At 41.0% G+C, this 27,369-nt stretch overlaps 1 protein-coding gene across 6 annotated transcripts in view; it reads right to left on the bottom strand.

Moving 5' to 3' along the window:
- Window positions 1-27,369, bottom strand: part of ptprt (protein tyrosine phosphatase receptor type T) — a 1,450,199-nt gene that overhangs the window by 81,707 nt on the left and 1,341,123 nt on the right. For all 6 annotated transcript variants that reach the window (XM_078555116.1, XM_078555118.1, XM_078555117.1 and 3 more), the window contains 2 exons: window positions 26,383-26,419; window positions 10,997-11,094 (listed from right to left, as the gene is read on the bottom strand). In XM_078555116.1, coding sequence (XP_078411242.1) covers window positions 10,997-11,094; window positions 26,383-26,419 — 135 coding nt within the window. The remainder of the gene's footprint in view (window positions 1-10,996; window positions 11,095-26,382; window positions 26,420-27,369) is intronic.

Below are 27,369 nucleotides of genomic sequence, written 5' to 3'. Positions count from 1 at the left end.
AGTCCCTTTAGGTCTTCCATTGGCCTCAGCTGAAAGGTGGCATACGTTCTGCTGGAGATCGATCGCATGCTGCTGGAGTGGCCTTTCTTCTCCATTGGGAAGAGAAACATCAAAAAAGGAGACATTTATTGAGGCCCTTACTATGTCTCATCTGTGTAGACAGAGCAGCCTGGTGCTGCTCCAACATTCCACTGCCTGTTCAAGGTGGAAACTACTGTTGCCTTGTGAGTGTCAGAGGCCAACCCTGCTCATGCAGGTGATTCCTTTCTTTTGATTTGGGATATGTTTTTCAGCTTGGGGCTAGTGCCCACCACACCATATTTGCATAAATGGAGGAGATCCTGAGGAATTTTGGGCCCCTAATGTTTTACACATACCGTACTCTGATAAAGAAAATAGGATCACCATGAATTTAATCGGTGGGGCAGGGGTTCTCCGATTCCTTGTTCTAACTTTGGTGGAAAATTGTCGGACATCCTGTTTGCATGATTCATCTGGGGGTTTCCACTGATCAAAAACAATCTCCGTGTGCCAATGTGAACACAGCACAATGGTGATCTGCGATGTCCAACCGAAGCATCGGCGGCGCTGGCATCTAAAGCTGGCATCGAGAGGCCTGAACCATTTTCAGTTTGGGCCTCATTTAAATGCTGAGGGTAACCTTTGGGTACCAAATGGGCATGGGCAGGCAGCCAGGCAGGCAGGCAAGTGGGTGGGTGCTCACCCATTTACAGGCTTGCCTGGGAATTTACCATGCAGCCTGTGGGCGGTTGCAGCGGTGCCAAGCTACCCCATCTCCAGTGCCTTGCAGATTTTTGACTGCTGCCTGGCTATTTTTTAGGCAAGAGGAAGGATTGATAGTTGAAAACTGCCTCCCATGTATTTTTTGCAGTCATTATTAGACATTTATTAGATGTGGCCTGAACAAATGTATTAAAAATGTAACTTGTTGAAATTGGATGCTGCACTGGCGATCAATGATGTAACAGCAATTACAGTTTGTTCCGATGAAAGGTTAAAGACCTTAAACATTAACTCTATTTCTCTCTGCAGATGCTGTCTGACTGTTGAATGTTCCCACCATTTTCTGTTTTTATTCCTGTAACAGCAATTGTTCTGCAGACTTTATAGCATCAATAATCATCTATTAACAATGTTCCCAACCATATGAGGGTTTCAGTTTGAAGCACCAATTTTCTGATGACACAAAGATAGACGGCATTGTAAGCAGTGTAAATGGAAGCATAAAATTGCAATGAATGGGCAAAACTGCATGTGGCTTATGGATTTCAATGTAAGCAAAAATGAGGTTGTTCACTTTGGACCTATAAATGATAGACCAGAGTACTTTCTAAATTGTGACAAGCTAGAAACAGTGGAGGTCCAAAGATATTTGGGGTTCCATGTGCATAGGTCAGTAAAATGTCATGAACAGAATATAATCAAAAAGGCTAATAGGAACATAGGAAATAGGAGCAGGAGTAGGCCATTCGGCCCAATGGAATGGAATAATAATAGAATGTTGGCCTTTATAACTAGGGGACTGGAATGCAAGGGGATAGAAGTTATGCTTCAACAGTATAAAACCCTGGTTAGATTACACCTAGAGTACTGGCAGCAGTTCTAGGCATCACACCTTAGGAGGGATATATTGGCTTTGGAGGAAGTGTGGCATAGATTTACCAGAATGATACCTTGACTCCAAGGCTTAAGTCACAAGGAGAGATTACACAAACTAAGGTTGTATTTCCTGGAATTTTGAAGGTTAAAGGGTGATTTGATCCAAATCTTCAAGATATTAAGGGGAACAGATATGGTAGTTCTAGAGAAACTATTTCTTCTGGTTGAGGAGCCTGGGACTAGTGGACATAGCCTAAAAGAAGATTCTTCAAGAATGAAATTAAGAATCACTTCTGGACATTGATTGATAGATTTTGTTAGCCGAAGGTATTAAGGGTTATGGGTCAAAGGTGGGTATATGGAGTTAGGTTGCAGATCAGTTGTATCAGCCACTGTTAAATAAATAATATTCATCAAGGATGCTTTGAGGACATCCCTAAAAAGTTTCCATTGTCCTTCTGTAAGTCCCTTGCCACAACCAAGTTCTGAGTAGAGCAGGTGTTTTGGGAGTCTGCATTGCTGCGATGACAAAGTCTTGTTCGACCCCTGTCTTCACTGAGATAGGGTCTGTTCCATTGTGAGGATCACATCATTCACTAAACATCAAACATTCAGTTGCAAAGAGGCCCAGCATTAGTGTTACTTAACAGGCTAGGTAACCAACTTGCAGGTAAGTAATTTTAAAGAACTTCTGTTATTGCAAAGTCTCTGAAAGTACTCTGGGGTGTTTTTGGAGGTGTTACTGAATCCTGGGAGTGTTGCTGCATTCTCACAGGGAAGACAGAAGAGTAGGTGACAGGTATGGGGCTCTAGTTGCAGTGTCTCTGGATATGCAGCACAACAGGAAATGGAACAGAGGTTGCAGAAGAGGGCAATCTCTGCACAATACCTCTGTCAACTTGTCTGCAACCTTGTCCCCTGGTAAGCTGGCACGTGAACCATCCATTACCCAGGCTTGGCTGCAGCCCATTTGTGGCCGGTAAATCATCACATGTTGATTCCAACTCTGTACTAGCCTATAATGTACAGATAATGCCAGTACCTGAGCTGCTGGCTGCATGAATCAGATCAAGTGACAGGCCTCTTCCTCACTGTTGGGCTATTGCTTTCTCTCTTCCTCCTGGGCTGCTGGTGCTGGGCAGGCAGCAGTTCTCAGGTGTTTGTAAAATCAGAAGGGGAAGGTTATGGTGAGGGGTTGAAATCAAAAGGTTCATGGTGATACCATCTGTAACTTGCTCATCATGCCAGGTAGCAGGATGAGGGTGAACTGGGAGTTGAGAAAGGGCGTAAGTCAGGAATATACAGTTATCCTGAACGTTCTCAGTAACAGTAGACGCCATGGGCAGATTGTGAAGCATAAACCCTGCACCTGAATAATGGTGCAAAACAATTTTTAGCCCATAATTTTTGGTGACATTCCTGAGGTCAATGAACTGCCTTTATGAGGTTGTGTTCCCATCACCATGATTTGAGTGAGGACAGCACGAATGCCTTCTGAATTTGTATTTTAACTATATTTCCCCAACCTTTTTACCCTGTCTTGTGCTCTCTTTTGTTCCAATCTCAGAGACATGTGGGATTTCCAACAGAGAAGGCATTTAAATGGCCTGTTCCCAAGTGATTGCCTATACTGGTGTCAAACCATTTGCTAAGTGGTGTGATTGAGAACTCCTGATGTGAGGAAATGTGGCTGATAACTCAGATCTTGCCATTCCACGATTAATTAATATATGCACACACTTCAGTGCTGAGTCAAGTTAAAATGAATTATCCTTTTTTGGTATTTGCAATCAATGAAATCACCTCAGATCTTTAAACCATTGGAGTTCGTTGATTTTTGATACTCCTGTTGCTTTCTCATCACATCTTGATTCACATCTTCTTCCCAGCCGAGTGATGTTGTTTGAATAAATTGACTGTTTCATGTACTGGTGTGAGTCACCATGGGTCATGTTCTAATTATCCTATTATTATCCCAATTATGTATGTTGGATCCATTCTTTTGGCCAACCTCCACAAATCACAAAAATAAGCTACCTAATGACAGTAAAACTTGCGCATGAGATAATACTTTGACCTGCCTTCACTGAAATGATTGAAGAATGCCAGCCAGGTCTACTTGAATACGTTTTGTCATTCCAATGCAAAGCTAGAGATTTTTGCTTTCCTCCAGTGCCTGTTGACAATCTGTTTCCAACCAGGATTACCCCAAGGAATGTACAGAATATTTGGGCTGCGGAGTTGTTGACTGCACATGCAGCAAGCATGAAAATGTAATACTGACTTTGGAATGTAAAGGGTTCACATTCCCCCAACAAGATTACATTCTATATATTTGCTATGGCTGAAGTTTGTTTTGGCAAGGTGCTTTCATCCTGAATGTGGTTTAATATTATGTAAGTAGGCATGGGATTAATAAAGCGCTCAAACAAACTGTCCAAAGTGCCATCAGAGGTTGTCAGGGTATCAAACCCACCAGCAAAACTAAGGCTGTGGAGAAACCAGGAATTAAACAATCTGTCTACTTGACCACTCTATTTGTTATTTCTTTATCAGTTTTTATTTCACTATGTCTGACCCTGAAAGAGGAGAGATATAAGCAATGGAAAAAGTGCAATACAGATTCATTAGGATGTTACTGTGGATGATGGGCAACTGGAATGAAGGAAGACTTGCGAGGTCAGGAGGGCCTTTTCTCACACCAGGTAAGGAGATAAATTGATGATCTGATAGAGGCCTCAAAGATTATGAAGGCTTATTATAAAGTAACCTGTGAGGGATTCCATCCACTGCTTAGCAAGAAGGCACAAGTAACAGAATTACTGAAATAAGTAAAGGGGAAGTGAGAAAAACATCTTTACATAGAGGCTGATTAGAATATGGAATTATTTGTCACAAAGCACTGTTGAAGAATCCATAGAATATTTTAAAAAGGAATTTGTTGCTTGAAAGGGAGGAATATTGACAGCATAGGAAATAAGAAGAGTGGATTAGACTGGATGGCTCATATGGAGAAAAACACTGACATTGATATGTTAAATTGGATGGTCTATTTCTGTACTATGTCACGGCATTATTCTTTTGCATGTATTGCAGTTGAAATTCAGACATAAGTAGCTAATGGCTTGATTTTTAGAGAACATAAATGATTGGTTCTCAATTGCTGAATGTGACTGGAGGATAGCACTATAGCCTCCTGACTAAATGTACACTTAGGGAAGGATTTTACAGGGGATGGGGGGAAGATAGCTCTCCCCCACCCTTCCGCCGGATGTAAAGTTGGCATGGAGCTAACTCGCTCCGTGCCGGCCCACCCCGCAGCCATAATGCGCTGTGGGCTGGCTTAACAAGGCCAGTAAGGGAATTCTGCCCCTCACTAGGATGGAGTCCCGTCCCCTGGAACTGCCGGCTAATCCAATTGCCCAGCAGCTCCATCAGTCCCAGAGGCGCCAATAGAGTGTTAGTGGCCGCTGCTGGGATTGCAACGAGGAAGATGGAGAAGGCCCACGGCTCCCTGAAGCCAATAAGTACAGGTTCTTGGCCAGGGAGGGTTTCAGCTGGTCAGGGAGAGGGGTAGGAGTTTTGGATTTAAGGTTGGTGGAGGCTAGGAAGAAAAGGAGGGAAGGTTTAGATCTTAGTGGGTGCTGCACCTGATCTGCAAAGGGCAGCTCCTGAAGAACGAAACCCCCTTCCTTCCCACCCTTTGACGAAGGTAGTTGAAAAATTGAGCTGCCCACTCCCGCCTATCAGTCTACGGCAAACGTTTTATGGCATGGACAGCGTATAATCAGGGTTAATTGGCTCAGTAACAAGCCTGATTGACCCTTGATTACCTATTTGAATGTGGAGGGCGAGCTGCGGTTTTTGGTGCCTACCCATCCCTCATATTATGGGGTGTGCTCAGGGGTGGGTGGGAAGCAGGTGAGGTGGGCCCTCAGAGTCTGGACCAACATGTGTTTCAAAGATGTTGGGATTACCTGAACTAAGGAATTACAATTACTGCCCAATTAACAATAGCTTGTCAAATCGCCAGGATGTAAACTGTTCCACTCAAAAATCTGTCATTTTCCCAGTCTTAATATTACTTCAGAAAAACACTTGCTTTACTTGTGAGACATAATTATTGTTTCTCGATAGATCTATCCAATAAGGGGAGTTATTTTGAAACCTCCAGGTTGTTTCAGTATCAGTGTTACATATTTGAATGTACAGGTCGGCAAGAGTGACCATCTGATCTCACCCAATTCCAAAGAGTTCATCTGGCTCTAGATTTATATGAAATAGAGAGGGAAGTTTTCTGAGTATATACTTTGCTGGACAATGTATATCAGATACTTTGGAATGTGCTGCCTACTAAAAAGCTTGAACTGCTGTTTACTGCCACATATAAAGCTCTTTTAAAACCTTAATAAAGTTATTTCTCTTCATTCAATCTTGGATCACAAAGAACCCTTGTAATAAATTCAAAATGTCAGGTTTGCTTGGGGTTGGGCGGGGTGGGGAAGTGGGCAGCAGGTGATGGGTGGTGCTGAGGGGTTGGACAGCCTAGTTCGATCCCATCTTTTTTGGACTGTCTCAGTTGTATTACAGTAACCTTGTTATATATGTACATTAAATTTGGGCCTGAATTTTCAGTTCCGCGGACGGCCACGATCGGTGGGCCCAGGATCAGCCGGGAAACGGAATGCCGACCACGATTGGCCCCCAACCGCGATTTCATGCTGGCTGGGCAATTAACGGGCAGCCAGCGTGAAGCGCACGCTGAAAAGCTCAGCGCTGCTGGGGTGAGGGCGGGAAGAGGGAGGGCGATGATGTCAACGGGGGCATGGGGCACGCTAACAGAAAGCTCCCTGAAAGCAGAGGGCTGCCTCAGGAAGCTGAAGACCCGAAACAGCAAAAATAAAGGTTTCAAAAGCTGAAAAAAAAGTGTCCATGCATCACAATCAGCCACCTGAAAATTTAGCTAATGAAAATACTGACAACTGAAATTTATTTATATTTTATTTCATTATTGAAAACTCACCCCCTCCTCCCCCGTGGATGAGGTTTGACGAAAAATGCAAAGGCTGCCTGGCTGATTCGCCCGTCCGCCAAACATAAGGTTGGACAGGCTACGTAAAATGACAGGGAATTGTGCTGTTAATGGGCTTAAATGCCTTCTTTATTGTCAGCGGGCACACTTCTGACTTTTGCGCGTGCCAGCCGACTGAAATATCGTGTGAGCGCGGGATGACGTCGGGACGCTCGCCTTATGTCATCTCACGTGATTTCACACCCGATCGGGTCAGGCGCGTGCCCGCCTGAGCAGCGTAAAATTCAGCCCTTAGTGTCAGATCAAATAATGGGGTTCAGCAATCTGGAACTACAGTATCCATTAGTGACATGTTGAGTAATCCCAATTTGTTGTGGATTGTTTGCATAAAACTGCATGTTAGATTAGAAAGCAGACGCCATCCCTGCCCTCTTACCTCAGGCTAACAGATATGAGCACAGTGTGGGAATATGAATATATGTCATCATAGGACCAGCATTTAAACTGCCCCACAGGTTACATTCATATTAAGGATTCTGGCTACAATTTCACAGATTGGTACTGACCTGCTTCAATCAAAATAAATGAATAGTATTAAGTAATGGCTGTTGTTACAATCTATAATCATCAAGCAAGTTAATGGTATATGGCAAAATGATCTGCACTTATAAGGTGGAGTTATCCTCAAAGGCCAGACGCCAAAATGAAAACATTTAAATTTTGCACCGTTCTCCAGTTATTGATGCAATCAGTAGACAACCGCTCAAATCAATTAATGCTCCCTGCAGAGAAAATAATCTTTTCAGGAGCAGGCAGTGCATTAAACCTGACTTCACAGTATGCTTTTAGAGTTCGTAACTCCAGTTAATCACATCAATTATGAATTCAATCAGAATTTAAACACTATAGAAAAGATAGGCAATGCAAGTTATCATAAGGAAGAATTTACTGTGCTGGGTGACATGATAGAGGACACTGTCTGAGGCTGGAAACAGTAAAACACAGGTCAAATGCATAATTGTAATTTTTACTGTCCTGATCTCTTTCACTAAGAGAAGCCTACTGATTTATCCAAAAGCAATTATATAAGAAATAATTGTAGGCATGTAACACACATGCAACATAGTGATTAAGTGTATGACTTGGAAACCAAAGGCACATACAGTATAAATCCATTTAACTACTGAATATTGTTTTGCATTGTGAAAGGTCATGGTATGTCATCATTAGACATAAAACATCAAAGAATACTTCCTTATATACATTGCAGGAGGCAAATTTCTATCAATTTTGTAACACCACAAAAACTTGGAGCCGGTATTGGAATATGAAGTCTTGTGCACTTTATATGCTCCTGGCATGGTGCCTTGCTGACTGTATGTAAACCAGGAAATTGCAGAGAGCATGTAAAGTTCATTGCATGAGGTAATGACTTCCCAATTGGTGGTGCCAAAGTCAATTTGTAATCAGTTAACAGGAAGTACTCTTCTGCGGGAAAGAAAGAGTGCTTGTCAGTTTTCACCATCTCGAGATAGAACAAATCACGACCATACAGGGGGTCATGCGGTCCTAGCAAACATTTCCTTCCAAGTAGTGCCTGAATTTTTAAAATAAAAATGTCCTCTTTTAAAATGGCTTGATTTTCTGATTGTATCTTGAACATCTCCCTTATGTGAAGGAGGGGGCAGCTTAGCAAGGGTGAACATTGGTTTTGTTGCAGTCCTTGCTTGAATTACCTGTCAGAACTGGAGTGTTGCCCAGATGCTCGAGCATATATTGGAGTTTTTCTCTAACTTGTATGAACATCAAGGCTTTAATGAGCTCTGTGCATTGTGTGAATGTAGGATTAAATAATGATAATACCTCACATTCAAACTGTTGCGTTTTGGAAACATTATAGCCAGTAAGTAGGCCTCAGGCCTCAGCTCTAAGTGCTTGACAAAGTGAGGGTCAAACATCTAGTAGCACGACAGGCAGGAAGTACATACTTGCCCTAGCGGAAGTGCAATGAAGGGTTACTAGATTCGATCCTGGGATGAGGGGTTGTCCTATGAGCACTGACTGAGTAAACTGGCCCTAAATCCCCTCGAATTTAAAAGAATGATAAATTATCTAATTGTTGCATATAAAATTCCTAAGGGGCCTGACAACGTTTCCGCTGGCTGGGGAGTCTAGAACACGGGGTCTCGGAATAAGGGGTCAGCCATTTGGAACTGAAATGTGGAGAAATTTATTTACTCAAAGGGTTGTGAATCTTAGGAATTTTCTACCCCAGAGATCTGTGGATGCTCTGTTATTGAGTCTATTCAAGCCTGAGATTGATAGATTTTCAGGTGCTAAGGTAATTTAGGGGTATGTGGTAGCATGGTAAAGTGGAATTGATGTAGAAAATCAGCCATGATCTTATTAAATGATAGAGCAGGGTCGAAGGGCCAAATGGTCTACTTCAGCTCCCATTTCTTATGATCTTCTGTTACCTTATCAGCCTTGAAATGTTCCATCTAGTAGTCTGACCAGAATGGCTAAATCGTTCCCATTGAAGGTAGTCATGGTAAAATGCCACTCAAAAGTTTCTATTTCAAGTTGGCTTCTTGCTGAGAATCCAATACATCACTGCCAGAGTTACCAGACCACTGACTTTAATGTTTCAGATGAACTCAACTTTTTCTGCTGCTATTACAATCAATGCCAGATAATTAAACAGAATAGAGAACAAAATGTGAGCTTTCTCCCACATAATAGTTTCACTGTTTGATTAGAGTGTCCTGACATCTTAAATAATATAACTTATCTCTGATCCATATCAAAGTCGAAAAAGCAGACAAGCCACATAATACGAGAGAACATCAAACATAGTTTCAGTACAATAATAAGACATTTTCACTGAACACAATGAGCTGATGAAAGGGTTTGCATCAGTTCATTTCCAATCTTATGGTATTTTGATACAGGACAACATTTGTTTCTAAATGGATGGGGAAAGGTGTCGTGGTACAGGAAATGATGGGAAAAAAGTTTTATGCCAGAATAGACAATAAATTAATCCTATAGAATTACATGCAAAACCTAATGTATGGGGCAGATTTAGTCAAATGGGAGTGGATAATAGTCATACAACATTTTACCCCATCTGAAGACATTTCTGTGTGACTATAAGTCACAAAAACAGAATACAAGTTCTATGACCTGAATGGTCTATTTTACCCCAACGCAATGCATCTGTAGGACCTTGCTGGTGCAAAATTGCTGCTGTGTTTGCCTATATAACATTAATTACAATTTGAGGATTTGAGAGATGTGATAAGGTGAAATGCAATTTTTTTCTATAATGTTTCTATGCAGCGTTTCTGCTGAGACTAATGGGGTAGAAATTTGGGTGCCCCCACTTTATTCCCTGTGCCTGAATACTGAAGCCTGAGGCATCCTCTATTATGGGTACTAATGGAAACCAGGATCAAGCCACTATTAGTATCACAGCAGTCCTCAAGTAAATGAAGCCTGGAATCAGGAGATAGGAGGTCAGGAGTGGGGAATGGGATTTAGGAAGGATAGGAAGCTGAGGGGAGGAGTGGAGGTGGGAGATATAAGGGGATGTTGAAGGGGGGGGGGGGGGGGGTGGCGGCGGCAGAGGATAGGTAGCCAGGAGGAGTGCGGAGTGGGATGAGGGCTAGCCCACGCGCATTAGAAGTAAAGCCAGCTGGAGCACTCCTTCTTCTCCTGGCTCAGATTCAGATAAGTAAATTTCAAAAACATTTCATTTTGGTAGCATGCAGTCCCTTATTTGCATTTGTGGTTTAAGGCATGGGTCCTGAATACCTATCTCATTTCTTTAACCAATATGCACTGTCACATTTCTGACCAGAGATGTGCATGCATTTCCTGCCCACAATGTTGGGTCTTTAGTAGGTTTAATTTTCTTGCACTTAAAATTAAACATTTTCAAGTGTGATCAGAATTTTGGTTTTTTTCACACTTTAGGCGCCTACCTCACTATGTTCAATTAAGTTGCTACACTTTGCTACTTAGCTATTGTTGGATTATTTCTCAAGAGGACTGAATGACAAAATTTAAAGCACTTACATTTCATTATCTAAATTGTGGAAGTAATAGACTACTGTCCTAAGGGAGCAGCATGACATTATTTGAATTTTATTTTACAATTTATTGCATACAATAAAATTCAATGAGGTATTTATTAGTGCAACTTAGGAACCCTGAAACAATGGGATAACACATGGCTTCAATCAGCAAGTCTTGAACATTATCCCAAATCAATTTACGAAGTCTTAACTTTGCTAAAATAAAACTGATAGATACAAAATGAATTTAGAAGACATGTCATACCCTTCCCACTTCCACCAGATTAGTTACCATGACGATACTGGATGAATTCTCCTGCCAAATCATTCTCCAGAAATCTTTAACTGTCTCCTGCATAGGACCTTGAACATAAAGAAAAAAAACAAATGCTTATTGTTTACTCTTGCATTAATGTATACATATTGATATACATGGCATTTATTGATTAGAAAATCTTGCACTTGTATAGTGAACTGCATTGTATAGTAATTAGGCACACTGCAAATTAAATTGGTTCCCAAAAATTAAATTAAGGAATAAATGTTAATAATTAAGAATCATTTACAAATGGATACTTATTTGATTGCAATTCCTTAGAAATCACACTGACATTAACTATCTGTAGTAATAATCTGAAGCATTTCCAACTAGAATTATACAATTTAAGCAGGTAGATTATATTCACCTGCTCCTGATCTTACCCTCACTGTCACTGAAACCTTCTTCATCCACTGAACCATTGTATGCATTCTTCCCTTTCCTCTGCATTACCCTCAGTGCCAGAGGCTCCAGCTATCAGAGTTTTACACTTTGATTCTCTTCTTTGCTCCTCTCCTACATTCAAAAGACCCCTTAAAATCTTTTCAAATTGATAGTCATTCTCCTCTTTCAATTCTACCCTAATTCCTGCTCCGTATGCAAATTCTGGAATTCCCCGCACCGACCCCCGCTACCGATCTCCCTGTATCCCTATGCAAATTATTTTTGTTTTTTGATGAATTGACATACCTATGGTGCTACATCAATGTAGCATCTCCTACCATCTCCTTTGCTATGCCACATCATGCCTTTGGACATTTAATTTTTTTCTGCTCTCCACCCTATCACAGGCCTTTCCTTTTGCTCTTTCCCCACCTGCTGCATCTCCAGCTTTTTCCAGGTCATCGTGCTGAAACATTAGCTCTGTTTCTCTCTCCACAGATGCTGCCTGATCTGCTGAATTTTTCCAGCTTTTTTTTGTTTTTATTTCAGATATCCAGTATTTTGCTTTTGCTATATTAGAGCGATATGTTGTATTAGTCAAATCCAACAACACAGAAAGGGTAGAGGGCATCCAATCAAAAACTACAGCACAAAAACAGATCATTTTGCCCATCAAGTTTACACTTGTCTTTTCCTCTACATGGACCACCAAGCCTAATCCCACTCTCCTGCTCACTCCTCAGATCTTTAACACACTGTCTTTTCACACAACTATATTTTTCTCATGAAAAATTGGTGTACTCTCCTTCAGCAATATTGGATGGCAGAGAATTCTACATTTTAATCCCATTATGTGCATAAAATCTCTTAAAACTTTTTTGTGATTATCTTAAATCAGTGGCCTCTTGTTGTTGTGTTGACAAACAATCTTACTATTTTTACCTCATCATAACCTTTCATAACCCTGGAGACATTTATCAAATACCCCCTTAATCTTGCAGCAAGAGTGCACCATGAAAATATGGCCGAGCGCACAAGGTCATGAGGGAGTTAATGAGCTGTTTGAAATGTCATCACTGTTCCATGTTATAGCAGGGTGATGGAAGCAGTTATTAACACCATCAAATTGCTGCAAAATCAAAGTGTTATATACTGTAAAGTTGAAGCAATTTTTCCTGTAACTTATACTTTCAAATATTAGTTTGAGGTAGTCAGGGAGAAGTCATTGTACACAGACTTCACTTTCCTACCTCACCATGAATGGGAACAAAAGATATTGGCTAACACTTAATTCATGTATCTGGAGAGTAGCTTAATTGAAACAGGAATTCTATACAAACTGTCTTTGTCTTGGTTCCCTCTGGACCTGACCTGTTATAAAGACTCATTCATTTGCTGAGAGTTATTCATGTTGGTTTAAAAATGTAGCCTCAGTCTTGCTAGACAGGAATGCAGATCGAAGACTGAGTAAAGGCACTGAAGCCTGATTGCCTATTTGTGCACCCATCTAGGAGTGGAGTTCCCAATGTTTATTGAAGGATTGCAGCTCAGATCAGCCCTTGTTCTATTTTGCCAGAAGCGAAATAGAACAGAACTGAGAAATGATCTATTCTTTTAATTGAACATAATTTACAAATTCCTCTTTGAATTGTAACTGGACAAGTAGGCTCTGCTATTGCAACAACATCAGACTGAAATTGATCTATTTGGAGCTAAGTGAAGGCATCGTCACTTTAAAGAACAGAAGAGAAACAGATTGAAATTAGCAAAAGCATCATAGACCCTTGTTTTGCCAGTTCCAGAGTCACTGGAAACTCCATAGAGTTTGTGATCCGGTTCATTCTTTTCACAGAATCACAGAATTGTTACAGTGTAGAAGGAGGCCATTCAGCCCATCGTGTCTGCACTGGCTCTCTGAGCATTTGAACTTAGTGCCAATTTCCTGCCTTTGTTATGTAACCCTGCACATTGTTTCTATTTAAATAATCATCCAATGCCATCCTGAATGCCTCAATTAAACCTGCCTCCGCCACACTTCCAGGCAGTGCATTCCAAACCCTAACTACTCGCTGTGTGAAAAAGTTTTTTCTAACCTCACATTAGCTTTTTTTGCAAAACACTTTAAAACTGTGCCCTCTAGTTCTCGATCCATTTATGAGTGAGAACAGTTTCTCCCTATCTATTTTGTCAGATGCCTCATGATTTTGAAAACTTCTATCAAGTCTCCTCTTAGCCTTCTGTCCAAGCAAAACAGTCCCAACTTCTCCAATCTTCCCTCATAACTGAAGTATATCATCCCTGGAGCCATTCTCATAAACCTCTTCTGCTCTCTTTCTAGTGCGTTCACATCTTCCCTATAGTGTGGCGCCCAGAACTGCACATGATACTCCAGCTGAGGTCTAATCAGTGTTTTATATAAGCTCAGCATAATCTCCCTACTCTTGTACTCTATGCCCCTATTAATGAAGCCTATAATGCTGTATGCTTTACAAACAGCTCTCTCTAGTTGTCCTGCCACCTTTAATGACTTATGTACGTATACACCCAGATCTCTCTGCTCCTGCACACTCTTTAGAATAGTATCCTTTATTTTATACTGTCTCTCCATGCTCTATATACCAAAGTGTATCACCTCACACTTCTCCGCATTGAACTTAATCTGCCACCTATCTGCCCACTCCACCAATGTGTCAATGTCCTTTTGAGGTCCTACACTGTCCTCCTCACAGTTTACAATTCTCCCAAGTTTTGTGTCATCCACAAACTCTGAAATTGTCCCCTGCATACCAAGATCTAGATCATTTATATATATATCAGGAAAGCAAGGGTCCCGATACCGACCCCTGGGGAATTCCATTATAAACCTTCTTCCAGCTCGAAAAATACCCATTAACCATTACTCTCCGTTTCCTATCCCTCAGCCAATTTTGTATCCACGTCGCCACTGTCCCTTTTATTCCATGACCTATACCTTTCCTCACAAATCTTTTGTGTGGCACTGTATTGAAAGCCTTTTGGAAGTCCATATACACCACATCAAAGGACTTGCCCTCATCAACCATCTCTGTCACCTCTTCAAAAAACTCCAGCAAGCTAGTTAGACATGATTTTCCTTTAACAAATCCATGCTGACTCTTCCAAATCAATCCATATTTTTCCATGTGGCTATTAATTCTATCCCGAATAATTGTTTCTAGAAGTTTCCCCACCACCAAAGTTAAACTGACTGGAATCATAAATCTAAGTCACAACATTGTTCTAATGTCATTTGCTCTGCTGACTATCAAACTGTTTGAAAATATAAAACAACAGAACAGTGGAAATTGGAAGACAAGTGTAATTCTACATGAGTTCTCCTTTTATCTTTCTTTAATAAGATTTAGATGTAGGTGTCAGCTCAGTTAAGAACACATAATGCTAGGCCTAGTTCAGCAACAGAATGCTCTTAATAGAAACAGTATATGACATTACTGAGATCTAATCAATGAAACACGTGGAACTGAGATGAAGATTTTCCTCCAGGCCAGATTAATTGCAAAATAAATGTGAGAGCAGGACTTCCACCTACAAACCCAAACCATTTCCCTGGGTCAGAAATTGGAAATTATTTGTGTGTGTGTTCTTGGTGAGATTATTGCTGTGAAAATGAAGCGCCCTAGGAAAGTACCTTGTAGGACTCATAGGTTTAGGAAAACTTATTATAAGACACGGTTGACACTTGAGTGAGGAATGAATGGAGGGCAATTATTGTGTTTGCCATTAAATAATATATTTGTCACATTTGGTAATTTGAATTACCTTGGCTTTTTACTTTGTGGTAACAGCAAGCAATGGGCTGTATTCTATTATGTACCAATGGACTACGTACAGACGTCAATGAAGGCCAGTTAAATGGCAATATTGAGAAAAGTTTCAAACATTTGAGAGATAACTTTAGATCATTGCTTCCAGTGGCATTAGTGGACAATGCACAATCCTCCAATTGGGCATTAATAACCTAAAGGGGAACCAGTAGATGTGGTGTATCTGGGTTTACAAAAGGCACTCGAAAAGATGCCACGTAAAAAAACTACCACACATGGTAAGGGCTCATGATGTTGAGGATAATATATTAGCATGGATAGAGGAAAGGCTAACTAACAGGAAAAGAGAGTCAAGATAAATAGGTCATTTACAGGTTTGCAAAATGTAACTAGTGGTGTCCCACTGGGATCAATGCTGGGGGTCTCAATTATTTACAATTGATATTAATGACTTGGATGAAGCAACTGAGTTCATTGTATCCAAATTTCCTGATGATACAAAGATAGGTAAGGAAGCAAGTGGTCAGGAGCGCATGAAGGGCGGAAATTAATTTTCCCCGTGCAGGTGGGCTGGGAGGCAGGAGGGCGAGAAGCCATGGGATGGAGATCCCGCCACCTTCCTGACTCCCCCTTCTGATTAAGTCCAGAGTGGGAAGGGTCAAGAATGGCTCTCCCATCCAGAAGCCAATTGAGGCCCTTAAGTGGCCTCACCCCACCGTCACTGGTATTCAACAGGCAACGGGAAGGGGCCATGCCTGTGGGCAACCTGCCAGGTAAATCCTGTGGGTATGCCTGTGGGCAGGTGGGGACCCTCTTACTTGGGCAGCCCATATCTAATGGAGAAACCTGCTGGAGGCAAGGGCCTGCCCTTAAATCTCACGTCCCTCCCCACCTTGCTGGGATCTGGCAAACTGGCCCTGCTGATCCAGCCTTGCTTATCTTCACTCCAGGCTACAGCAATGATCCTGCAGCTTGGGCCTACTGCAGTCCTGGCAGTAGGCATTGCTGGCGTTGGAGAGCTGTTGGCCTCTGATTGCCCAGTAGCTCTCAGGGGTGGGATGTCTGCTCTCACCATGACCGAGACCCCAATGGCAACCAGGTAAGAGCCTGATTGGCACTAAATTGGGTTGGGGAGCCTGGAATGTTCTTGGCGAGGTTGCCATCAGCCCTCCACTATCGTGAGCAATAAATTCCACAAAAAACCTGCGAAGGGTTATAGCTAGGTTAAGCAAGTGGGCAAAAATTTGGCAGATAGAGTATAATGTGGGAAGATGTGAGGTTGTCCACTTTGGTAGGAAGAAGGGTGTCCTTATACATGAATCACAAAAAGTTAGCATGCAGGTACAGAAAGTAATTAGGAAGGCAAATGGAATGTTGTCCTTTATTGCAAAGGGGATGGAGCATAGAAGTAGGGAAGTTTTGTTACAACTGTTGGTGAGACTGCACCTAGAGTACTGCGTAGCTTTTTGGGCTCCTTATTTAAAGAGGGATATACTTGCATTGGAAGCAGTTCAGAGGAGGTACGCTTGGCTGATTCCCGGGATGAAGGGTTGGGCCTATACTCATTGGAGTTTAGACAAAGGAGATGTGATCTTATTGAAACATATAAGATTCCGAGGAGGCTTGACAAATGCCGAGAGGTTGTCTCCCCTTGTGGGGAAATCTAGAATGAGGGGGTAAAGATTCAAAATAAGGGGTCTCCCATTTAAGACAGAAATGTCTTCCCTGAGAGGGTTGTTAAACTTTGGAATTCACTACCCCAGAGAGGAGTGGAGGATACATCACTGACCATATTAGACAGATTTTTGATCTATGGGAGTCAAAGGTTATGGGGAGGGGGTTAGGTAAGTGGAGCCTAACAAAATTGATTGAATTTTTTGAGGAGGTGACCAGGTGTGTAGATGAGGGTAGTGCAGTTGATGTAGTTTATATGGATTTCAGCAAAGCCTTTGACAAGGTCCCACATGGGAGACTTATAAAGAAGACAAATGCACATGGGATACAGGGTAATTTGATAAGGTGGATTCAAAATTGGCTAGTTGTAGGAGGCAGAGGGTGATGACAGAAGGCTGCTTTAGTGACTGGAAACCAGTGTCCAGTGGCGTACCACAGGGATCTGTGCTCGGTCCCCTATTATTTGTCATTTATATAAACGACATAGATGACTGTATGGGGCGTAGGATTAGTAAGTTTGCGGATGACACAAAGATTGGCCGGGTGCTTAACAGTGAAGTTGAGTGTCTTGGGCTACAGGAAGATATAGACGGGATGGTCAAATGGGCAGATAAGTGGCAGATGGAATTTAACCCTGAAAAGTGTGAGGTGATACACTTTGGAAGGAGTAATTTGACAAGGACGTATTCATTGAATGGCATGGCACTAGGAAGTTTTGAGGAACAAAGGGACCTTGGCGTGTGTGTCCATAGATCTCTGAAGGCAGAGGGGCATGTTAGTGGGGTGGTGAAAAAGGCATATGGGACACTTGCCTTTATCAATCGAAGCATAGATTACAAAAGTAGGGAGGTCATGTTGGAATTGTATAGAACCTTGGTGAGGCCACAGCTGGAATACTGTGTGCAGTTCTGGTTGCCACATTATAGGAAGGATGTGATTGCACTGGAGGGGGTGCAGAGGAGATTCACCAGGATGTTGCCTGGGATGAAACATTTAAGTTATGAAGAGAGGTTGGATAGACTTGGGTTGTTTTCGTTGGAGCAGAGAAGACTGAGGGGTGACCTGATCGAGGTCTACAAGATTATGAGGGGCATGGACAGGGTGGATAGGGAGCAGCTATTACCCTTAGTTGAAGGGTCAGTCACAAGGGGGCATAAGTTCAAGGTGAGGGGCAGGAGGTTTAGGGGGGTTGTGAGGAAAAACTTTTTTACCCAGAGGGTGGTGACGGTCTGGAATGTGCTGCCTGGGAGGGTGGTGGAGGCGGGTTGCCTCACATCCTTTAAAAAGTACCTGGATGAGCACTTGGTACATCATAACCTTCAAGGCTATGGGCCAAGTGCTGGTAAATGGGATTAGGTAGGTAGGTCAGGTGTTTCTCACGTGTCGATGCAGACTTGATGGGCTGAAGGGCCTCTTCTGCACTGTGATTCTGTGTGATTCTGTTAAGCCCACAATTGGAACAACCATGATCTTATTGAATGGTGGAGCAGGATTGAGGGGTCCAATTGTCTACACCTGCTCTTATTTCTTATGTTCTTAGGTTATTATAAATTGTGAACACGGAATCTCCAATATACATTTTTCGCAAGCAAGGCTCTTCTGTCAGGGTTTGGCTGGGGGTGAGGGGCAGGGGCAGGTGTGTGTGCTGGTGGTGCAAGATCAGAAAATTACTCATGGACATATTTTCAGCCAGTTGAATTTTGTGTTTTGGTCCAAAAGTGCCATGAATTGTTTTATTTTAGTAAAAGGGATGTTGCATAATTCTCAAATGACAGCTACTCTCACAGTTAAGGTAAGCCGAGCTGAAGTAGTTTTGTTTTATCAAAAGCTCAGCTTATTTTAAATGAAATTAATTTATTACAAAAGCATCATTATAAAGCCTGTATGCAATCTTAGAGTGATACAGTGATGTAAGTTGCATTTGCTTTCACTCAAGAAAAAGATCACAAAGTTAAGAATGGTCCCTCCTGCAAATGAAATATGATTATATTACTGTTTTTTTCCATTTTGATTAAAATGTTTTTCTTAGTTTTTTAGCTTTATTTTTGTATGCAAAAGTAAATTGTGTTAGGATATTACAGTGACAAGTGTACTTTGATACTCAATGTCATTCCTAGTTACTCTGTTTGAAGACGGTGTGTAGTTTATGGACAATATTATCACACATGCACATATATAGTAATAAATCAAAATATGTCACACAAGTTCAAAGTGTCATTGCATTGAGTGACTGGATGTTGAAAAGTGCCTGGATTGAAATGATTCATGAAAAAGCTACATTGACTGCCACAGCAGCTCCAAATTACCTTTTATATATATATGTATATTTATATCTAATATATATATTATATATTCTTAATCCTATCAGCTATGCAATCGTAATTTTAAAATATCCATTAATACTGATTATCTTTAATTCTGTTAACAATGTGCTGGTTCAGAATCATACTTCAGAATACTGATTTCGATGCAGAATCATAATGATAGGATTAGGCTAAGAGTATGTAAAATAACTGCTTGCTCAGTGCCCATGTATCTCAATGATGCAGAAAATGGCACTGTACATCAATAACAATTTCCTGTGAACTTTAGGACTATATTGCAGCATATGAAGGTATCTTGCTGCATCAGAGCAACACCTGCAGTAATGTTTTGTTTCTTTGAATCACACAATATTCCCCTAAATTCCAGACGATCTTCATGTGATGTGAGATTTAAGGATTTTCTTTTGAGTACAATATAAGTGATTTGCAAAATAATGGCATAGCTGGATGCTCTATTATTATAGCCATATTATCTCTTCCTAAGCCAATTCATTGCTGTCATTATAGATAACTACTGCCCTATCATTGTTGGAAGATACAGAGAAATTCTTGATCAATACTGTTCTTTCAGCGAGTGTGTGCCTTGAGAGGCTATGAAACACTGGGAAAAAGAGAAAATGCATTACGTTGGGAACTCAGTGGTACAATGAATTAGCATATTATTCTTTCATCTATGGTAATAAGTTTGAATCTAGCCCAGACTGATGTCCTGGCAAACCAGTTCCAAGTTGCTGTGGCATCAGCCAAGAGCACAACATTGTCCTTAATTAAACACTGAAGTGGTAATCTCAGAAAAAACATGTTGGAAATATCACAATCTTCTGAAGTGGCCAATGGAAGGAACTGCGTTGCGAATCTCATTGTGTTGCCTTGAACATTTTCTTAAGAAATAACTACTATATAAGGTGATTCCTCCACTTTCAAGTAAAGAAAATAACATTGGATACAGTTCAACAGGAGACGAGCAGCAGGATAAAATGCAGCAAGAGACAGCCATTAAATGAAGTGCAGTGGTAATTAAGGCATTGGATATTGTGCAGAGAGAGAGGGCATTGGAGAGGGTGGTGTTGAAGACCAATGTTGGATAAAGTTGAGCAGGAAGCAGGGCTTTGGATAAAGCAAAGAACAAGGATTGGATACAGTGAGATTGGCATTACATTTGTGTAGCAGACAACACTTCACTGGAGAGGGGGCACTGGATAAAGCGGATGTGAGAGATGGGTCACTGTGCAAAGACATTAGAAAACCTGCAGCCTGGGTGGTTCAGTGGCAAATGAATTTAATTTTTTTTAAAAAACAATGAGGCGATGCACTATGCACTAGGAAAAATAGAAACATCTCTGGCACCTTAGAAAATAAGAAATTAAATGGGGTCGAAGAGCAAAGGAATCCAGGGATACAGGTAAACTAGTCATTAAAAGCAGCATTGTAGGTTGGCAAAACAAGTACAAATGCTAAGAAAGCACTAGAATTTATTTCCAGAGTTATAGGTTTTAAAAGTTGTGAAGTTAAACATATATGGAACCCTGGGCAGGACACATTTGGAGCACTGTGTACAGTTCTGGCCTCCATACTATAAAAGGGACATAGAAGAACTTTATAATGTGTAAAAATCATTTACAAGGAGGGAACGAGAACTGAGAAATTACAGCTTTCAGGAAAAATTGAGCTGATCATGGTTTTTTCCTTTTGAAAATAGAAGAAAAAGAAGAACTGTGATCTGATAAAAGTCTTTAAAATTATGAATGGGCCCATCAGAGTAAATGTGGAGAGAATGCTTCTGTTTGTGGGAGAGTCCAAACCTAGGTTCCATAAATATAAGATAACTACTAATACATTGAATAAAAATAAGGGAAAATATACTACATTGAGAGGTGGAGCACTGGATAAAGTGCAGTGAGAGATGAAGCAACAGATAAATTACAGTGAGAGACAGGACACTGGATAAATTGTAGTGCAAGATGGAGCACTGGATAAATTGCAGAGCGAGACAAAGTACTGGATAAATTACAGTGAGAGATGGAGCACCAGATAAAGTGCAGTAAGAGGCAAAGTACTGGATAAATTACTGTGAACGATGGAGCACTGGATAAAATGCAGTGAGAAATAGGCCACTAGATAAAGAGCAAAATAGTCTACCTTCTTCCATTGGTCAATATTTATGTGGGAGAAGCCAGGTGCAGGTTGATAAAGTCCTTTAGTTTTGGTACTATTAATAGAGTATTATGAAAGTATAGTAATTTTTATAATATTTTTCTGGTTTATTGTAAAGTAGGTTTATGGGTGTGAGTATAGTTGGATCTGTCTGTGTGATTTACTTACATTTGGTGTCAGGTAGACTGCAAGTTTGGAACTATCAAAAGAAGCTAGGTGTAGAAATGTGCTTGAAATGCTAATGAGTAAACATGGATGCTGGTTTAGTATGTAAGGTGTGAAGGGAATTTGCATTCCCTTCTTTATCATTTACAAGAATGGTTCCAGGGGATGAGAAACTTCAGTTACGAAGATAGATTGGAGAGGTTGGGACTGTTCTCCTTGGAAAGAAGAAGGCTAAGAGGAGATTTGATAGAGATGTTCAAAATCATAAGGAGGCTGAACAGAGTAGATTAGATACAATTGTAATACAATGCATTAGATACAATTGGGTGATTCAACCATGGTTCACAGAGGCAGCTGCCCATATAAGTCAGCAGCTGCCTCTATTCATGTGATTTTGGTGAGGTAGATGTCTGAAACCTGAAGTGTGCAAATTAGCCTTGGTAGGAGCGGGTCTGAACTTTGTGAATTCACTTGGATAGTCAGGGTACCCTTTTGGAGAGGTAAGATGTTAATGTTACAATCCTGTTGCAATGAAGTGCATATTCTAGTTTGAGAGCAGCTGTTACTAACTGGAGAAAGGTTAGGGCATTATTCTTTGGTGTATATATAAGAACTGGTTCCCACCTGTGTGGGAGGAGAAAAAGGGAGTCTGTGCCTGTGTCCTCTGGTTTATGTGAATAAACCTATGTTAAGGAAAGACTGCTCCAGATTCCTCCTTCACTCAGTGAATGAGCAGCAAATTATAACATAAGGTATCCCTTTGGATATGGTCCCTGTACACGTTTTGGACAGGTCACGTGCTCTTTGGGGGAGTTAAGCTACTCTTTGGGAGAGGTCAGGTGTCCTTTGGGATTGTTAAAAGTAGACATGATCTGTGTAAAAAGTGTATTGACTCATTAGAACTGTCAAAGCTGTCAAAGCTGTTAAGGGATTTAGCTCTGCTGGGCTTTAAAAATGTCCTGACTCTGTGCATCTGACCTGGGAGTGAAAATCCAGACTTAAGTATTATCTTTGACGAGGATCATACTTTCAATAATATAGCTAGAGCCCCTGCTCTACTTTCCCAATGGGAGACCACAGAAAAAATAAACAAGTTACAATAAGTTACAACAGCAAAGCTTTTAATTTGACTCCAACAGCCCATTATCAGCATTTACCCTCTATGGGACCAAATAGTGCTAATCACATTTGTCAGTCCCATTCCCAACTCCTTTCAACCCCTTTTCCTTCATCAGCCTATTCTATCCAAACTTGAATGTTGACATTGATTTTGCCTCAACTACTAACCCCTGCAAAAAAAATTCCACAGCTTTACAACCCTCTGTGTGAAGATGTTTCTCCTGCCTCCATTCTAAACCACTTTCATTTCATCTTTGATCTAAACCTCTATGACTAGAAACATTCTGCTTCTGTCTATACTTCTTTCATATTACTTCCTAATCTGATTACTTCAGAAAAAAAATTTTTTTCAAGCCTTTCTTCCTACTTGTATTTCTTTGTACCAAATAGCATCCCAGTGAATCTGTGTTGTACCCACACTAAAGCTTTAATATCCTTCCTACATAATGGAGCCCAATATTGTACACAGGACTTTAACATAGATCTTATTAAAGTGTTATAAAGGCTCATCCTTATCTTGCGCCTATGTTCTGTACCATTTGACATAAAACATAAAATCCTATTAAATTTTTACTTTATAACCTTATCAACATGGGTACTGCCCTTAATGCTGTGAGAGCATGTATCTCCAAATGCTTCTGCTGCCTCACAACCCCACACCTAGATGCTCAAACAGTGCTCTGATCCAATTGATTAGACCTGTTTCTGGGAGGGTGCTGTACACAAGCCCAACTTCAGCCAACAAGAGTTGAGTTACCGTTGTTTTTCCATTCCACCTAAATGCTTCACCTCATACTTACTGACACTGAATTCTAGCCATTGTATTCAAGTACAGTTAGGACGTGATTTAGGAAATTCTGGGTAATTTGACTAGTTAACATATCTCCTCCAAAGGAAGTTAAGTGAAATTTCCATTTTTCTTTCTTGTCTCCTAGGCTAAACCTACAACTAAAGATCCTTCAGTATGTCACTGAACAGAGTACTTGTTCTAACAAGGACAGAGGATTCTAAAGGTACATATAAACGCAAGTTTATGTTCCTCAACCTATGGTCATGAACTGTGGGTAATGACTGAAAGGATAAGATTGCGGGTACAGGTGATGGAAATGAGGTTTCTCTGCAGGGTTGCTGGGCGTACTCTCCGGGACAGGGTGAGCAGTTCAGCAATCCGAGAGAGTCTCAGAGTAGAGTCACTGCTCCTCTGGATTGAGAGGGGCCAGTTGAGGTGGTTCAGGCATTTGATAAGGATGCCCCCTGGTATGCTCCCGCTGGAACTGTACCGGGTACGGCCCACTGGGTGGAGACCTCGAGGTCAACCCAGGATACGCTGGAGGGGTTACATCTCTTGACTGGCTTGGGAACGCCTGGAGCTGGAATCTGTGGCTGAGGAAAGGGAAGTCTGGTTGGCCCTGCTCAGCTTACTGCTACCATAACCCTCACCAGGAGAAGGGGTGTGCAAATGGATGGATGGATGGATAGATCCGCCAATAAAATTATCACAAAATTAGGCTGTGACTTGAATAGCTTCACAGCAAGGACAGAACTAATTTTGGACAGGTCTGAATATTCCACATTTGTGGTGGAGTGGAAAAACAAGATAAGTACAATAGTGAACAAGACTGGCAGAAGCCAACTATCATTTCATGTCTTGACTGCCCTTCCCTTTAGTGAAGGTGTAAAGGAGACAGTGAATTCAATTATGATACTTTAGAAAATTGTAGAGGTATTACAGATTATAAATCATTTAGCTGTTGAGGAGCATTCATTTTTAACATACATTTTCTGTAGGGATAGAGAAAGGCTGGTCCATCATGCAATCTAAATTGCAGAAATCTATTTAGGTACTGGGGAAGATTGATGGTGTTTTGTCAGAAGCTACTTCCAGTTTAAAATATATCAATCTTCTGATGAAGATTTTAAATGCCACATGGTCTTTTTCCCAAAAATATTATGAGACAACTCCTGACTTTCTTGGTTAACTCTAAATTCTGCCAAATCTTCAAAAAGGACCAATATCGTTCAGCAAATGAAGAAATCAAATAATCTTTATAACATCTCTAATTGTAATGAAACAACTTCAAGCATTTCACAATGGCTCAAATGGTAGCAGGAGGAGAGTTGGCTAAATGCACGGTTGAAAAAATAGTTTTGAGGAGGTTTTTAAAGCTTAGGGTCGATTCTGAATTTAATGTGGCCAACCCATGGAGCTCTTTGACCATTCAGCTGTACCCATAGTGAAGGGACAGGCGCAATTTCGAAGCATCAGCCTCATCAGCTGCCTCAGCTACCACCAACATAAGAGTGGGAAGGGGGCGAGGGCAGAAGGGGAGGGGAGATAGCAGAAAATGAGGTCCTGTGGCAGCAGCAGCCCAGATTACTTTTTAATGGGGCTCAGGGGAACACTTCTGATGCTTTGGGTACTACAAAAATAATCTTGCAATCATGTTTCCCGGATCACCTATTGGTAATTGGAGCACACATAGGACATGCTCTGACCATATCTAGCCTAAAATGACAAAGAAGGTCCTAGGAATTGAAGTAGGCCTATCACGTAAAACAGGCAGGTACCTTCGCTGGCCAGAGGCAGACCCCTTTCAGAATAGTCCTTACTCCATTGTTGGGGTTAACAAGGAGGTATGGTCACTGACCCCATTATAAGGCAGTTACCACCCTGTTCATGCCTGGGGAAACAAATTAAAGTTGACTCCCAGAAAGGAAGTGGTAGGGTGAAAAGATTTTCGTAGGTAGCTTCGCTCCCTAGCAAAGAAGGATTTTAGCAGCAGTAATATATTTGTTCATAATATTGCCCAATAGGCTCTGGGTGTCTGGTTTCCAGCTATTCTTAAATATCAATAAAAATAAATAAGGGACTATGGGAATGACATTTCACCTTAAAAAATATATCAGCCAATAGTAATGACAGTAGAAGCTCCCGAGTTTAAAAAAAAAACTACATTCACTTAGAAATATAGGCGGCAAGTGTGAACAATACATATTCCCACATGGAAAGGTTGTGGCTACGTTTAAACTCTTTTGAGTTATCAACAGTCACAGATTGCAACTCTTTCGAGTACAATCACAGTTCTTGGTTTCCGGGAGTGGGACATGAACCCACAACCCTCTGATTCAAAGGCGAGGGTGCTATGAACTGAGCCACAGCTGACACATGGAAAGGTTGTGTTGTTCAGGGGTCTCACTTTTGCATTCTGGCAGTTACATTTGCACATGCATTTGCAGGCTAGTACATCTAACACATGCTCATCTTAGTCCAGGTAACACTCTCCAGTTTTATTGCTCGAAAATTTTCAAACTTTGTAGTCAGTGTTGAACATTATGACGTTGTTTTCTTTCATTAGTCCTGAAATGCAAGCCTGTCTCAGCGTCAGTTATAACTTAAATCCTATTAGGCACCTTCAGCAACCGAAGTTCAGTTCTGTGCAAAAATGCTTCACAAAATGCCACCGTGTAGCTATTGGATCCAAGAAGGTGTGGCTATAAAGTTACACTGTGCTTCTCTCAAACATTATGATTCTAATGGGGTTATCTATTGCACCAAAACAGAAACACTTAAAACGACCATCATGTTTTTCTAATTTTTTTTTGGGAGGCAATTTTTTTTGAATATTTACAAATAAAGTGAAGCATGGAACATTAAGATTAACATACAAAATACTGCCTTGCATAGGGATTTGGTCTTCTGTATCCTCACCTTGAGTAGCTATGTAGTGGCGTGGCCTATGGTAACCCTGAAAAACAAAGAGGAATCCAAATGAACAGCAAGAGAAAACAAAAAGATCTTGGTAATGAACCCAGTTTAGATGCAAGGGTAGATTTTATAAATTCCATATTCTCCACACAGAGTACTATCCAATTTGAAGTTCATCTGAGGAATTTGGTGAAGTATGCAAAACTGAATGAAAGAAACTGCACAGATGCCTAATGAACATCCTCATTGAGTGAAGCTTTGCACTGGGGAGTCAAATTCATAACATTTATTGCAGCAACTTCAAATTTCAAACACAAATTAACATTTATACATTCAGTAACTGGTCAAATACAAAGGAATGTAGATGGTTGCTTAATCAAAACAATAGAAAAAAGAGATGCAGGCAAAACCTAAATAAAACTCATGCTAATATGTAATTATTTGTACTTCAGTAATATATTGTCTTTCAGACACTTCAAAGACAATGTAAGTGTCCAAACGGTTTGTGGGGAACTTCACAGATAGTACTTGTAAAATAATGATCTGTAAAATACAAATTTTCCATTAATTTCTAGTAGACAGGGCCAGAGGTACAAGCCCATGCTGCTGGCAAGGACCCTCACCCACCAGCAAGACACATAAAAGATGGCTGGAAAGCCACAGACAGAATTTCTGATATGCACTACCTGTAGGCAAAGCTCCCAATTGGCAGTGCAGTCTTACATTGGTCCTAATCTGTTCATCTATTTAGAATTAAGGTCAGAATCATGGTAAATAGCAGCTCACATGAGGAGCTGAGAGCTGCTGCAGCTATCATAAATTATAATCTGACACTTCCAAGAATTTAGAGACCCAAAATTCCTGGTGGGATATTGTGCTGATGGAAATGTGGTAGGAGAGAAATTCCCCCTGCTAGGCTGACCAAGTGTGGACCCCTGGAGATGGGGAAGTGCCATTAGGGGTGCAGGGACCTATGCTATTGACAGTGCT

Source organism: Cetorhinus maximus, chromosome 13 (assembly GCF_964194155.1).
Source record: "Cetorhinus maximus chromosome 13, sCetMax3.hap1.1, whole genome shotgun sequence".
NCBI lineage: Eukaryota > Metazoa > Chordata > Chondrichthyes > Lamniformes > Cetorhinidae > Cetorhinus > Cetorhinus maximus.
Note: the sequence above shows the minus strand (reverse complement) of the source record. Positions and strands in the feature narration are given on the sequence as shown.